Source organism: Mycteria americana, chromosome 3 (assembly GCF_035582795.1).
Source record: "Mycteria americana isolate JAX WOST 10 ecotype Jacksonville Zoo and Gardens chromosome 3, USCA_MyAme_1.0, whole genome shotgun sequence".
NCBI lineage: Eukaryota > Metazoa > Chordata > Aves > Ciconiiformes > Ciconiidae > Mycteria > Mycteria americana.
In genome coordinates, this window is record NC_134367.1 from 96,033,768 (window position 1) to 96,046,591 (window position 12,824).

General features: G+C 32.4%; 1 protein-coding gene across 1 annotated transcript in view; it reads right to left on the reverse strand.

Moving 5' to 3' along the window:
- KIF6 (kinesin family member 6) overlaps positions 1-12,824 on the reverse strand; it is a 171,687-nt gene that overhangs the window by 140,167 nt on the left and 18,696 nt on the right. The window contains exons 4-5 of the mRNA XM_075496206.1: positions 9,438-9,585; positions 4,688-4,797 (exon numbers count right to left, since the gene is read on the reverse strand). Of these exons, the coding sequence (XP_075352321.1) occupies positions 4,688-4,797; positions 9,438-9,585 (258 nt within the window). The remainder of the gene's footprint in view (positions 1-4,687; positions 4,798-9,437; positions 9,586-12,824) is intronic.

Sequence of the window (12,824 nt, forward strand, 5' to 3'; positions counted from 1 at the left end):
CATGTCAGTAGTTTGGTAACTCTTGGAGGGCAGTGGAGAAATAGGAGAGTATAAACTCATTTGCAGTAGTTAACCAATATTCAGTTAGGTATTTTTATTTTTAAGTGAAAATATTTTACACTGACCCCATGGAACATAACAGTTCTGCATGTTACTAATATGTATTGATATAGATATCATTGTTAATGTTTGAAGTTAATTGGCTCTTAGCTTAAAGTGTCTTCCTTTTTATGGAATTGAGTTCACTTAATCTATGGTTCAAATAAATTTAATCTTTCTGGAGCATAAACTGGGAATGAATTCTCAGAGGATTCAATACAAATTAGCTGGTTTGGGTTTTTTTTTGTTTGTGTGTTTGTTTTTTAAAAAGTCAGCCAACATCATACCAAATCATATACATTTCCCTATCAAAGAGGACTTTAAAGAATCTTCACACAAAAATGGGGAATCACTTACACTGGCTGGAAGTTTAGATTACATTTTCCCCTGGGCACATTACGCCTAACTAATGGTTGTCTGAGCTCCCTGTGAAGTAGCTCCTCAACAACTGCAGTTTAAAGACTGACATTTTAAGGTAAAATAGCACTAATTTGAGTTTGCCTTCACATGCAAGAGTATCACCTGCCGTAGTTTGGACAGGTAAAGTGGTAACTTATTGGTTGTCCTGACTTAATCTATGACTAATGGTTCTATAACCTCAGTCTTTATTTTTGTGTTATTGCTCAGTGCCAAGAAAATTCTTACTTTTTAATAAATAATACAAACTAGTTAGGAAGAGTTGGTACTTGTAGGTTACAATTAAAGTGAAACTGGTTTGACTCAGTATCATGGAGTTATATAAATTACAAATACACTCTACAACAGACAACCTGTTGGAGGAGAAAGCCTCTTGTACAACCTCAGAGCAAATGAAGAGCTTCAGAAAAATTTTCCTAATTTGAACAGTCCTGCAAATCTTTTATGAAAACAAGAGATGGCAGTAAGAATTCAAATAGTCTTCTACCAGCTATATTTTATAGCAGTAGCTTTATACTTTGTACATGTTTGAAAACAATAATAATTTCCTTGTATAAACATGGAACTCTCTAGAGCTACAATCACAATTAGATTGTCAATATTAAATTCAATTTTTGCATTCTAACAAGTAAGATTCTTCAAATGTATTTGCATATGCATATGCCGTGTTTCAGCTACAGTGTCACAAAATAAAAACAGTGTCAGCTTTGTGTAAGCAAAACAAGTTACAATTGTACACTAAGGCATATTGTATATGAAGCATTAAGGTATATCAAATGATATCTTCTATGGGCTACATGTAATATCATTACAACTAAACATCATGAAAACAGGTTTTTTTCTGTGAAAATAAAAGTTCAATGGGATTTCAAAACCAAACTTAGTTCATGTATAAATATCTGTACTACAAGAAACACGCTATATATTTAGGTATACATATATAAATAAATATGTATATGTATACATATCTCTACATATGCATACATAAATAATTATGTAATTCTGTATATGAATCTATATACGTATACATCTAGATAGACATATAGATATATGAACTACATTCACAGATTTGTCAGGAATTTATTTCGAAAAAAGTAGTGATTTTTTTGTGAGAGTCTCTTCCCTTCTCACCTGGCAGACTCTAATGAAATGATTAAGCAGTATTAAGATGAAAATTTAATAGTCTACAGAATACACAAAGGATGGCTACACACAAAACCTTGACTTCAGGAGCTGAGATTCCAAATCTAATCATGCAATGATTAGATGTAATGGGCAATTTTAAAAATTTTTATGATTCACTTTGCCTTAAACATCAAATACAATTTTAATGTCTCATTTTTCAAGCACTGTTGTGCGCTTTTCATAACTTCTATTACCTGAATGCCATCACTCTGTGTTTATTCCTACCATTGAAAAGATAACGTAAGGTCATTAACACAGTTTGCTAGGCAGAAGTACATATCTTTGATTCAAATTGCATCCCCTTCTTTTGCAGGAATATGGATAACAATACTGTTCCAAAACAATCTGCATACTTTACGAGGCTAATTAATCTTTTGCTTACTCTTCTAAAATGACGCATTTCTTCAATGCTTTTGTTGTCCATCTTATATACTTGGTAGAATATCAGCACAGACTGCTAATATTGGCTTTGTAAGGTGTTTAAAACCTTAATGATCCAGTGTGGAGTTTAACAGGAAATTATGCATAATATGACCCTTTTAAAGTACAAAAAACATACGTTCTTTTTAATTTCTCATTAATTACATGCTTTCAAACAAACTTGAGGAAGTTAGATTATTCTGTATTTTGCTTACTACCACTAAAATCTTAGAAGGTCTTAAGTACATAAAATTCTCAGAAAAATGAAATATATATTAGGTAATAAACACCTGATATATTTTAAAATACATGATTACTATTTACTTAAGTGTAACTGCTACTTACTTTGTCACTTACAAAAATCAACCAAGTAACTAAAGTATAGTTAATCATGCAACTACCCTTTCCTGCAATTTGTACTCCCTTTTTAGCTCAGAATGACACTATATATTTTTAAATTTTGAATCCCTAAATTACTATCTTAAAAAATAAACATAAAATATTTTAATTAAATACTTTTAGACAAGGCTAAATATGAGTGGTGAAGGTACAGTTTTAGTGTACAGTACATTTTTTTTGACACATGATGTACTGGAAACAATAATGACCATGTACTGTAAAATCATTAAGCACTTATTAAGATTAGTTACTCTGCACAGAAAAATTTACTATCTCACTAAAACCCATCCTGCAACAGTATACACTACATAAGTTTACAGGTAATTATGATTATCCCAGTGTGCTTTATCCCTAATTCACAACCAAATTATCTGTCAACTTTTACTTTTTAAAAATAGACTAATACATAACAAGGAGTTATTCTTTAGCTTAATTGAATCACCATACATAAACCAATTTTAAGATTCTAAAATGCATTATTATCAGTAAACATTCAGAACCTAGTTTTAAAAAGTGACATATTTTCCTGGGCTTATGACCCCCAAATAACTGTTTCAAATAAAGTTGCAATTAAATTAATCAAATTCAATTTAGCTCAATTGAATAAATTTAGTTTAATAAAATGAATAAATAGAATGAGTTCGAATAAAATATTGCAAATAACTTAATAAATGAAATTACTAATTTAATAAACTTGAATAACTAATTAGCATTAACTTTAATAAGCTGAATAAAACTGCAACAGACTATTTTTTACACACAACTGCAAAAAAATCTCCATCTGTAAAAATAGGCACAAAAATTAAATTATTATCCAAATTAGTCTCTGATTTAAAATTTTTCTCTGCATAGCACAGGAAGCAAATAATAAATCAAATTAAATTCCTAAACTTTACCATGAAAGACATCAGTAAATACATACAGTCCTTATAGCACCAATGTGTCATAAAGTGATAAAATTTAGTTCCATTTTACAGATGAAGAAAGCAAAGCAATGAGACCAGCTTACAGCCTAGTCTCATACTTTGAGTTTGTCTGCTGCATTCCTTATCTCTAGACTAGCTTGTTTTATAAAGATCAATCCTGAAAGTTTTTTGTACATATATGTCCTAGATACCACATATTGTGGAGAAAACTAAAGCTATATTTTAACACAACTTGGAAGATTTTTTTTTTAATAAATAAAATGGGTTTAATATGTTAGTAACAACATTAGCTATTTTGATATAAAATTATATTGATTTTCTGTTATTGCTCTATTGGCAGATTTCAGTACGTTTCCTGCTCTTGCATCAGTAGTGATTTTATTCTATGTACATGTTTCAGTCACCATCATGTTGAGTGAGAAAGTTTATGGTTCCCAGTGTTATTTCAGGACATTTGGAAATCCAAGCAGTCAACAACTCACTTATTTATACATATTTACTGTTTGCTGAGTTATTTTAAGAATAACACAGACTATGAACTATTTTTTCAGAAGAAACTTAAAAACTAGGATTTGGATTTCCTGTAAATTATATCATCTTTAACTTCACCAGGCTTACGTGTTCATGACCTACAAACCTTTATTCACTACCCTTCTCCAAGTATTAGTAGGTGCTAGTGTCTTATCAATGAAAACTACTATAACAATCATCCATTCTGAAGTAAATATATGTCCTTTGGAGTTCCTTGTGGCCTTTTCTATCTCTTACGTACCTTATTTCATAATTGCTTATTCTAGAAAAATAATTATCCTTGAAGGAAAAGGTCCAAGTAGAAGCAGAGAGTTTTTCTCCTACTGTTGCAAGGAAACACTGCACATTACATGTCTCTGCCACACACACACACGTGTATACCACATAAAGAGACAGGCTGTCATGAGAAAAACAAATTTACCTTCTGTTTTGTTTTCAGTGGCTGCAATAGATCTCTTCTGCATAATATCAATGTACATTTTTAATACTTTCACCTTCAGTTACTCCCATCTATTTTCCCTAGCCTCTATACATACAAACTAAGAGAAAATTTAGACAGTGTTGATAAAATTAAGAAAACAAAGTATTTTGAGTAAATTAACACTGAGATCAGTAGTACAGTTTCAAAAAAGTCCCCAAACAATGCAACACGGCATATGAAAATTATTTCTACTTTTGTTTTTGATGATTTCTGTAGTTTTATTACTTACGGCAAATCTTCCAATTTGGATGCCTCATGTCTTGGGTCCAGCAGATCATAACCACATTCATTGTAGATTTCTAAGTAGGAAACATGAGTTGTATACACTTTACTGCTATCCTGGATAAGAAAAGGGAAAAAAAAAAAAAAAAAAGAAAAAGGAAGAGCTATAAAGAGAAGTCAGGGCTAGATCAGAGGATAAATTTATCACTACAGCTTTTATGTTGCTTCCTCACTCTGTCCCTTTTCTTTTCTTGGGTATGGTTTACATTTTCAATTCGTGACACTTTTATGTTTTCTGTTACCATGTGTATAAAGGCTTAAGAAGAAAAAGGAAAAAACAACAGAAAAACCCAACCAAAACACACACACACACTAAACCCCAAAACAAAAATCCCCCCAAAACCCCACTATGCCCATAAGTTTAGTCTGGTTTTTTTTATTGGTTCCTTATATCTAGAAAAGTCTGTATACACTTAGAACATGGCAGCCTACTTACAGAACCATGCAACATGCCATTTTTCACTTCTATGACAAAAAAAGAATGTTATTATAGAGAGGTAAACCCTCATATTATGGATAGAAAGACTATGCTTAAAAAAAAAAACAACCAAGGAACAACAACAACAAAAATAAATCAAAGATTTACTTCATTTAGAAACATCAGTGACATACTGCTTTCCACTCTCTTTATCATAACATTTAAGCACTGTATATGATCTCGGCTGTTCTCTGTAATCCTCATATTTTTGTATAATACTTTGCCAAAATGTAACTTAACACAACTGGGTTTTGCAGACAGAATTTTCTCCTGCCCCAAAGCCAAATCCAAACAGCATAAACCTCAAAATAATGGGCTATGATTTCCAAAATAAAAGAAAATTAGTCACTTCTTTTCAGCAGAGGAAGCCACTGTGAAAGCACTCATATCACACTCACAGTAGCAGTTTAATAATCCAATCCACTATAGTTGTTTTGCAAAATACTTTGAGATATGAACTTTTCATTTTCATTGAATAGTTATTTCCCATTGGTTTTATTGATAATGACAGTTCACTATTTCAAGGGACATAATTTAAAAAGATACACTACAGATGGATGGAAAAAATGTAGCAAGGAACTGTTCAAACAGGAAGCTGTGGAAATAGGAGAATTTCTGACCAAAAAATTGAAAGGAGATGTTATTAAAAACAAAGGACTTGGTTTGCTTCTCATTTGGGGTAAAAGGTTTTGTTTCCTTGGTTTCAAATTGCACTGTCTCAGTGCAAGCAAGTGCTTCAAAAGTCTTGTATTTTGTGTCCCTGAATTTTCTCCTGTTCCATCCTACTTAGGGTTAGGAGGCAGATGACTCTTCTCCACTATGTCAGCACTTTCCAAAGCAACATTGTAGATAAAAAGAAACAAAACACAGGAAAAGTATGAAAAGAAAGGCAGGTGGAAAGATAAAACACAAGAAGAGATGCTTTAAGACGCACCAAGAAAGAAAATGTACGAAACAAACACAAAGATTTGGAAGCAGGCAGACAGAAATATCCCTATAAGCATAACTAAGTAGAGCTTTTGATCCAAAACCCAGTCTGAAAATGGAAACACACACATTTTTATTTTTGTAAAAACTATGTGCTGAGAAGGCAGCAAATAAACTAGTTATTTTTCATCCTATTTTGGTTTTATTACATAATTAGCACTAGAAAAGAATGTTGGTGTGTTGACACTGAATGTTGCTGGCAACTGCAAGATCAACTTGTTCACTTTCCACAACAAAAGTCCTCCATGGGGTCCTCCGAGTGCAGCAGAAGGTCTAAGGCAACACATTATCATGTGTTTGTTTTTTTTTTTTTCATTTCCATTCCCACAAGAGCAAGCTTTTGTGCACCTGCAATAAGCTGTATACAGTTACCTGCCAAAGCTATACTTTGAAAAACCCAAGGTAATTACTTAATATTGTTAACCCTTACTCAGACAGGGCATGTTCATGTGACTGAGACATACACCCTTATGAGTAAGAATTGGTACCTTGTATTAGATTAATGACAGAGTACAAAAGTACAATATAACGATTGACATTAACGTGAAATAATATTAAAATTTGTGTAATTAAATAGCTTTGTTAAAATGTGAAGATTAATCTTAAATGAGTCATAGGCCTGGTCAAGTAAATGAAGAGACAAAAGATATATTACACCAGACTCCTCTCTTCCTCTCTTCACTTTTGCCTCCTATAGTTATGAAAGCACCAGAATGATTGACTGTGTTCACTTATATCAGTATTACAGATACTAATAGAAAATGAAATTTCTCGTAAACATAATGAACAATCATCAGTGTGCTTACTCTGGCGCATCCTTTCACTTATTCACTCATTTCATTGCATGGAAGTGTCAAATTGAAATAATTCTACAATATTTTGGTTATAACCTAACACATATATACACATCCCCCCACATCATCCTTTAGAAAAAAGTTCTTATACCTGGAACGCCCATCACTATATCATCAGCTAGTTACTGTTGTTTCCCACAGTCCCCTTATATGTGGCAAAAAATACGATATGTTACTTAAGCTTTCTTTCCAACCTGTAGGCTGCAGGTCAGTCAGAACACTTTTGATTCGGAATGACTAACTTAAAATTAACTTCTCTATTCAATGATAAATTTTTTTGCTGACATGTTATTTGAGTTTCTGAAGCACTTCAGTTGACAATTATCATTTACTTATTAGAAAAGTCAATGTAAGGAGATAATAAGAAATATTTCAGGTGCGGTAAAACTTTTAAATTTGTTTTTTCATAATTTGTATTTATTCTGTTTCTATCATTGCTCTTAGATGTTGAGACATTACAGTGTACTTGTAGTATTTTAAATGTCACTATTAGCTTCTGTAAAACTGAATTGATGCCATGTTTTCTGTACATAAAATAAATAAGTAAGCTGCCAAATTAAATTTCACATGTCTTTTTTGGGAGCACAGTAGATCCAGAAGAACCATCCAATTAAATTCCAGTCACTTTTCTCTTTCTCCCAAATTCTGCCAATTCTTTCTGCCAGGCCTGATGGCTTTTTTTTGCACAAGAAGCAACATTGCATTTTTTTTTTTGATTCAAAGTAAAAGAGTAAGAGACTTCAAATTCAGTGGGGTATAATGATCTGTAAATCAGCTTGATTAATTTGTAAGTGCAACAATTATACTTATGATTTCTGCAAAGTATTTTTCTTTTTGTAATCACAAAACTATTTTAAGACTTTGTATTGTTTTCTTCTCTACTTCTGCAGGGCACAGCTAGAGTTGTTGAAATATACCATTCATTTTTACATCACTGGATTCACCTAAAAAGTAAGTTTATAGCTCTTTGGTTTAGGTCAGTTACCACAGTGGAGTGATGTGTTTTGCCCTATGGGCTGTGTCAAACTCAATATTCAAACAGCAGTTGCATTGAGCTGTCAGTGGCAGGAAAATCTTCTGTGCAGTATTTAAAAAATGAACAGAAAAGCATTAAGAAATAACTGGGACAGAACTGTGAGACTCAGAAATACTGTAAGATGAGGAAACGGGAAGAGACAAAGATCATATTGGGCATTATTTACTATTGCCCAAATTTTTGGTGAAGCCAAATCAATATTTATATGGGTGTAGTGACTATTTCTCCATTAGACGTTTCAGATTTACCTAAAGCACATGCAAAACTGGTTTTCAGGATACAGTTTACTACCCTTGAAAGTGTTTTTCTAGTCACTGTTAACTAGTCTTTAGGTACTGATACTGTTTTAAAAACAGACCACAGGATTTTTTCTTTTTTCTTCATTTTGGAAAGAATGCATTAAGAATAATTAATAGCAGCAATAATAATAATAATAATAACAACAATAAAAACCAACGTTCATGACTTTTTTTACATTTTTACCTGTTCATATTTTATACACATGTAATTATGTTAAGAAAGGTGCCTAACAATGTTTCTATCCAACTCTATTCAGTCAATCAGAATTTTATTACTAATACCATATACGCATAAAAACATTCCATACAAGTGCATAATTGGAGTTAAAAGGAAAACAGTAGAGAAGGAAAATTAATATGGATATCCATTTTCTTTCAAATACTTAAAGGATTTGCATTACTGACTTTAAAAATTACTTTTCATCATACTTAGATGTATTTAGCATTATCATTCTATAATATATTATAGCTAATAAGTAACGTTAGGTAAAATAAAGGCATTGGGTAAAATAAACAGCTGAATATTTAGAAATGCTTAATATTCATTTTACTATTTTATGAGTTGGGGGTTTTTTTGAGCAGTCAAGCACAAAGAAATTAGGTAACTTATGAAGAGTGAAAGTAATGCTCAGTCTTTTATACAACATTGTTGGTTTACATAGGAATCAGAGCGACTTTTGTACAAGATGTGTGTGATGCAATGTGTACAATACAAACCCAGAGTGGAGCTAATATAAGTGTTAAGACAAGGAGAACCAATTATGTGATCTGAATGTACGTTGTACCAACTAAAAATAGCATGGTTCTTAAAACTAACAAAAAACTCTCCAATGATGTCCATTATTTTCAGTCTACTGCAACAAACCAGGTAACCAAAACTATAACCAATGTATTCTTGCATAAGGTTTCATGTCAAGTTAGATATTTTGTTCAGCATTAATTTTAGGGCTTCCTCTAACACCATTATAAAAACAGCCTTTTGCAATACAGTTAAGTATTTGTAAACCAGACATTAAAAATAAACAGAAAACAATGTCCCATACCTTCTGCAATTGATCAAAAATATACGATAGAGTCCTGGGAACGATGCCTCGATCACTGTAACGTTCTGCTCCTCCTGTGATGGTAAAAGTTTTGCCACTGCCTGTCTGACCATATGCAAAGATAGTACCATTATATCCAGCCAAAACACTATAGAATAAAAAAATGTGGAGATAATGAATATATAAGGCATAATATATTTTCCACGGTCAACTTTGTATAGAACCAAAATATAATTAACAGTAATTCTTTATTACATAGCAGCTATCTTCAGTAATACAAGAATACACTTCAAGATACATATTCTAGATTCAATGGAATTTAAAATATCTAGAACTGAAGGACTTTTTGATGCCTTGACTTACCCTATTATTCAATATCATCATTAGTTGATCATATTGATTACTATTTAAATTACCTTTGTATACTTTTTTCTTTGGCTGATGATTTTTTGCAAGGATGATATTTAGTCTCTTAAAAGACTGTAGATGTCAGGAATTGTGACCATTGATACATTACAGCTACAGAATCTAGAAATATTTCACATATGACTTCATTAATTGCAAACAGAGAAGACTATATCATGGCTAGAAACTCATGGAAGGATACAGTTATATCAGCAGTCTTTCTTTATTCTGAGAATAGTACTATACTAAACTATCAGACTACTCCTAGCTTGGATAAGGGTATGCAGGAGAACCTGTGCTTATATCAGTGTACAAAATCTTCATTTACTATGAAAACATGCAAAACCACATTTGTAAAAGCAAACTTTTCTGTTAGAACTGTGTCTGTATAAGAAGCTTCTGTGGAACAGCAATAGTAGCTACGCAATGGCATAGCTTGAAATGACATTCAGGCTCAATCATCTTTTTTCACACCTCTTACTTCTACTTGCAAAAGTGCCTAACAAAAGTCTAGTTCAAAAATCTTTCTCTAATTCACCACACTCTCACCAACAACTTCCACCTGATTTCCACCAAACAGTAGATAAGCTTAATGACAGTGGTATAGCTGCACACCGTGGAGGAAATGTGAGACTTGGCTGAAGCTGACATACAGCTCAGGAGCCATGGCTGACTAAACGGAATTTTCAAGTTGTGACTCAATATATTTTGAGATTTTTGGTCCTGATTTTGTTCTAAAGGAGAGGGCTTTTAATGCAACAAACAAAAAGCAGTCCCCTAAATTATGGTGATCTAGATTCCACTACTGATAAGTCAGTACAATTTGAAGGAACTATTTTTACATGCAAATATAGCAAATCTTTTTTCTTATTAATATATGGCAAAATTTCTTGCACTATTTATGAAGACAGAGTCATATTTTTCTCAAGTGAGACCCCTTTGATGGGCTGATGTCTGAAATATAAATATAACATTTCATTTTTCCCTTGATAGTAAAAGTAAAATTTCAGGTATCCAATGTTTAAAATGTCTATTGACACTCATAGTTGACTATCATGCATTTCCCTTGTACAGCTCTGTCTCAAAAGACAAAAATACTAAAAATCTATTTCCACATTTCTAATTCCATTTCTTGTTAATTATTGTGAACTGCCCTGAACTTGAAAAATATTTTAAGTGCTCTAAGATTTTACACTTCACACTGACCAGCTATAAACAATGAGGTAAACTGATGGAGGACATAATTATTTTGCATTTTCACTTGTCTGTAAAAGCAAACAAAAAACAAATAAAATCATCAAAAATTATTAGAAACACAAATTAAATAGTGATGAAATCAGTTACTGACTGTAATATTCAGATGGCCAGTCAAACCAGAACTCGTGAGAGTCTATAGTTGACAGCATATATGATAAAGAAATCAGATTAGACTGTCAAGCTTTTTTCTTTCCTTTCAGCAGCTGTCAGTTACAAAATGTTTCCTGGATTCATCCATCTCAAAATTGTTCTACCACAATTTCAGCATCTCCTGACAAAATATATGAAGGGACTATCTGAAAACAAATAAGGTAATCAAGAAAGAATTATTTTATTGATAAAATTTATCAGAAGCAAAATCTACTTTGGATTTGATTTACTATGCTTAAGAACCTACTAATTTTGCTAAAGAAAAAGAAAAGCTAAAACTATTCTTGTGCATTTTGTTTATTGAAAAAGTGATAAATAAGCTAAGATTTTAAAAAATAATAAGGAGGCAAACAACCTTGCATAAGAGGAAAAGAACCATGTATAGATAGCTGCTGGTCTGGCACCACAAGAGATGCAATGGTTCTCCAACTTAAAGTTTATAAAGGCCTGAGTAGGTGCCAAATTGCTTATTTTAGTCCGTTACAGTAGGATGTCAGAGACAAAACCAGAAACATGTTGAAAGGAACTACAGTGAACATCTGCTCCCAAAGACCAAAATGCCCAAAGACAGTATATATAAATTTATATTCCAGATGTTAAAAATCAAAACAATTATTATTATAAAACACTTCATTCATCTATCTCAGGAATTTCAGTGCCCACTGTCACAGTATCTGAATGCTGATGACAGTAATGAGTTGTCAGAAGGTAGGGGGTATGAAAAGAAGCTCAGAGATGGCAGATTCAAAACAAGCAAGGGGAAATGACTCTTCATGCAAAATGCAGTTAAGCTGTGAAACTCCTTGCAATGGGATGTTTTGGACACTAAAAGTTCACACAGGCTTCAGCAGAGACTGGACTAATTCATGAAAAAAAAAAAAATTCTCTCAGGGCTACTAATCACAGAGAACTCAGAAAGTCCCTAAACTATAAATGACTAGAGGCTAAGAGAATACTTGGGGGAAGTAGCTCTACATGCTTACACTGTTTTTATTTTTTTTCCCCTGAGCATTGACTGTTAGTCCCTGTGAGAGAAAATGTACTGGTCTAGAGGGAACTTTGCTCTGACCCAATACAGTTGCTCTTCTGTTTTTACATCTCTGGTCTATGGCACTTCTAGATCTAGCATTTTAGATTGTTAAGTTTTCTTACTCCTTCTCTTCTTTAAAGTTGTTAGAGGTATATATTTTCAATTACTGTGACATGGCTCCTGCAGAAAGGTGTGTTTTGCAATGTGTCTAAAAAAGTGGTAAAGGTGTGGCTACAAACTATTGCCTTGAGGTCCCTGTACTTCACAAAAAGCTGTTCATTAGGATCACCACACATGTAAACATAGGATAAAATGTCACTTGCCATACACTGTCAAAACAGCTACAAAAATCGGTGAGTTTTCTTTGTGTTATTTGATTCATATATTTCTTATATTTATTTCAGTCAATCAGCACAGCTCTGAACAAGTTTCCAGAAAACATTGAAAGTTCAGAAAATGTGAACATATCAATGTCAATAATGTATTCTCACAGTCCAATGTAATTATAGGTAATATTAATAATGCATTGCATAGACGTACTATGA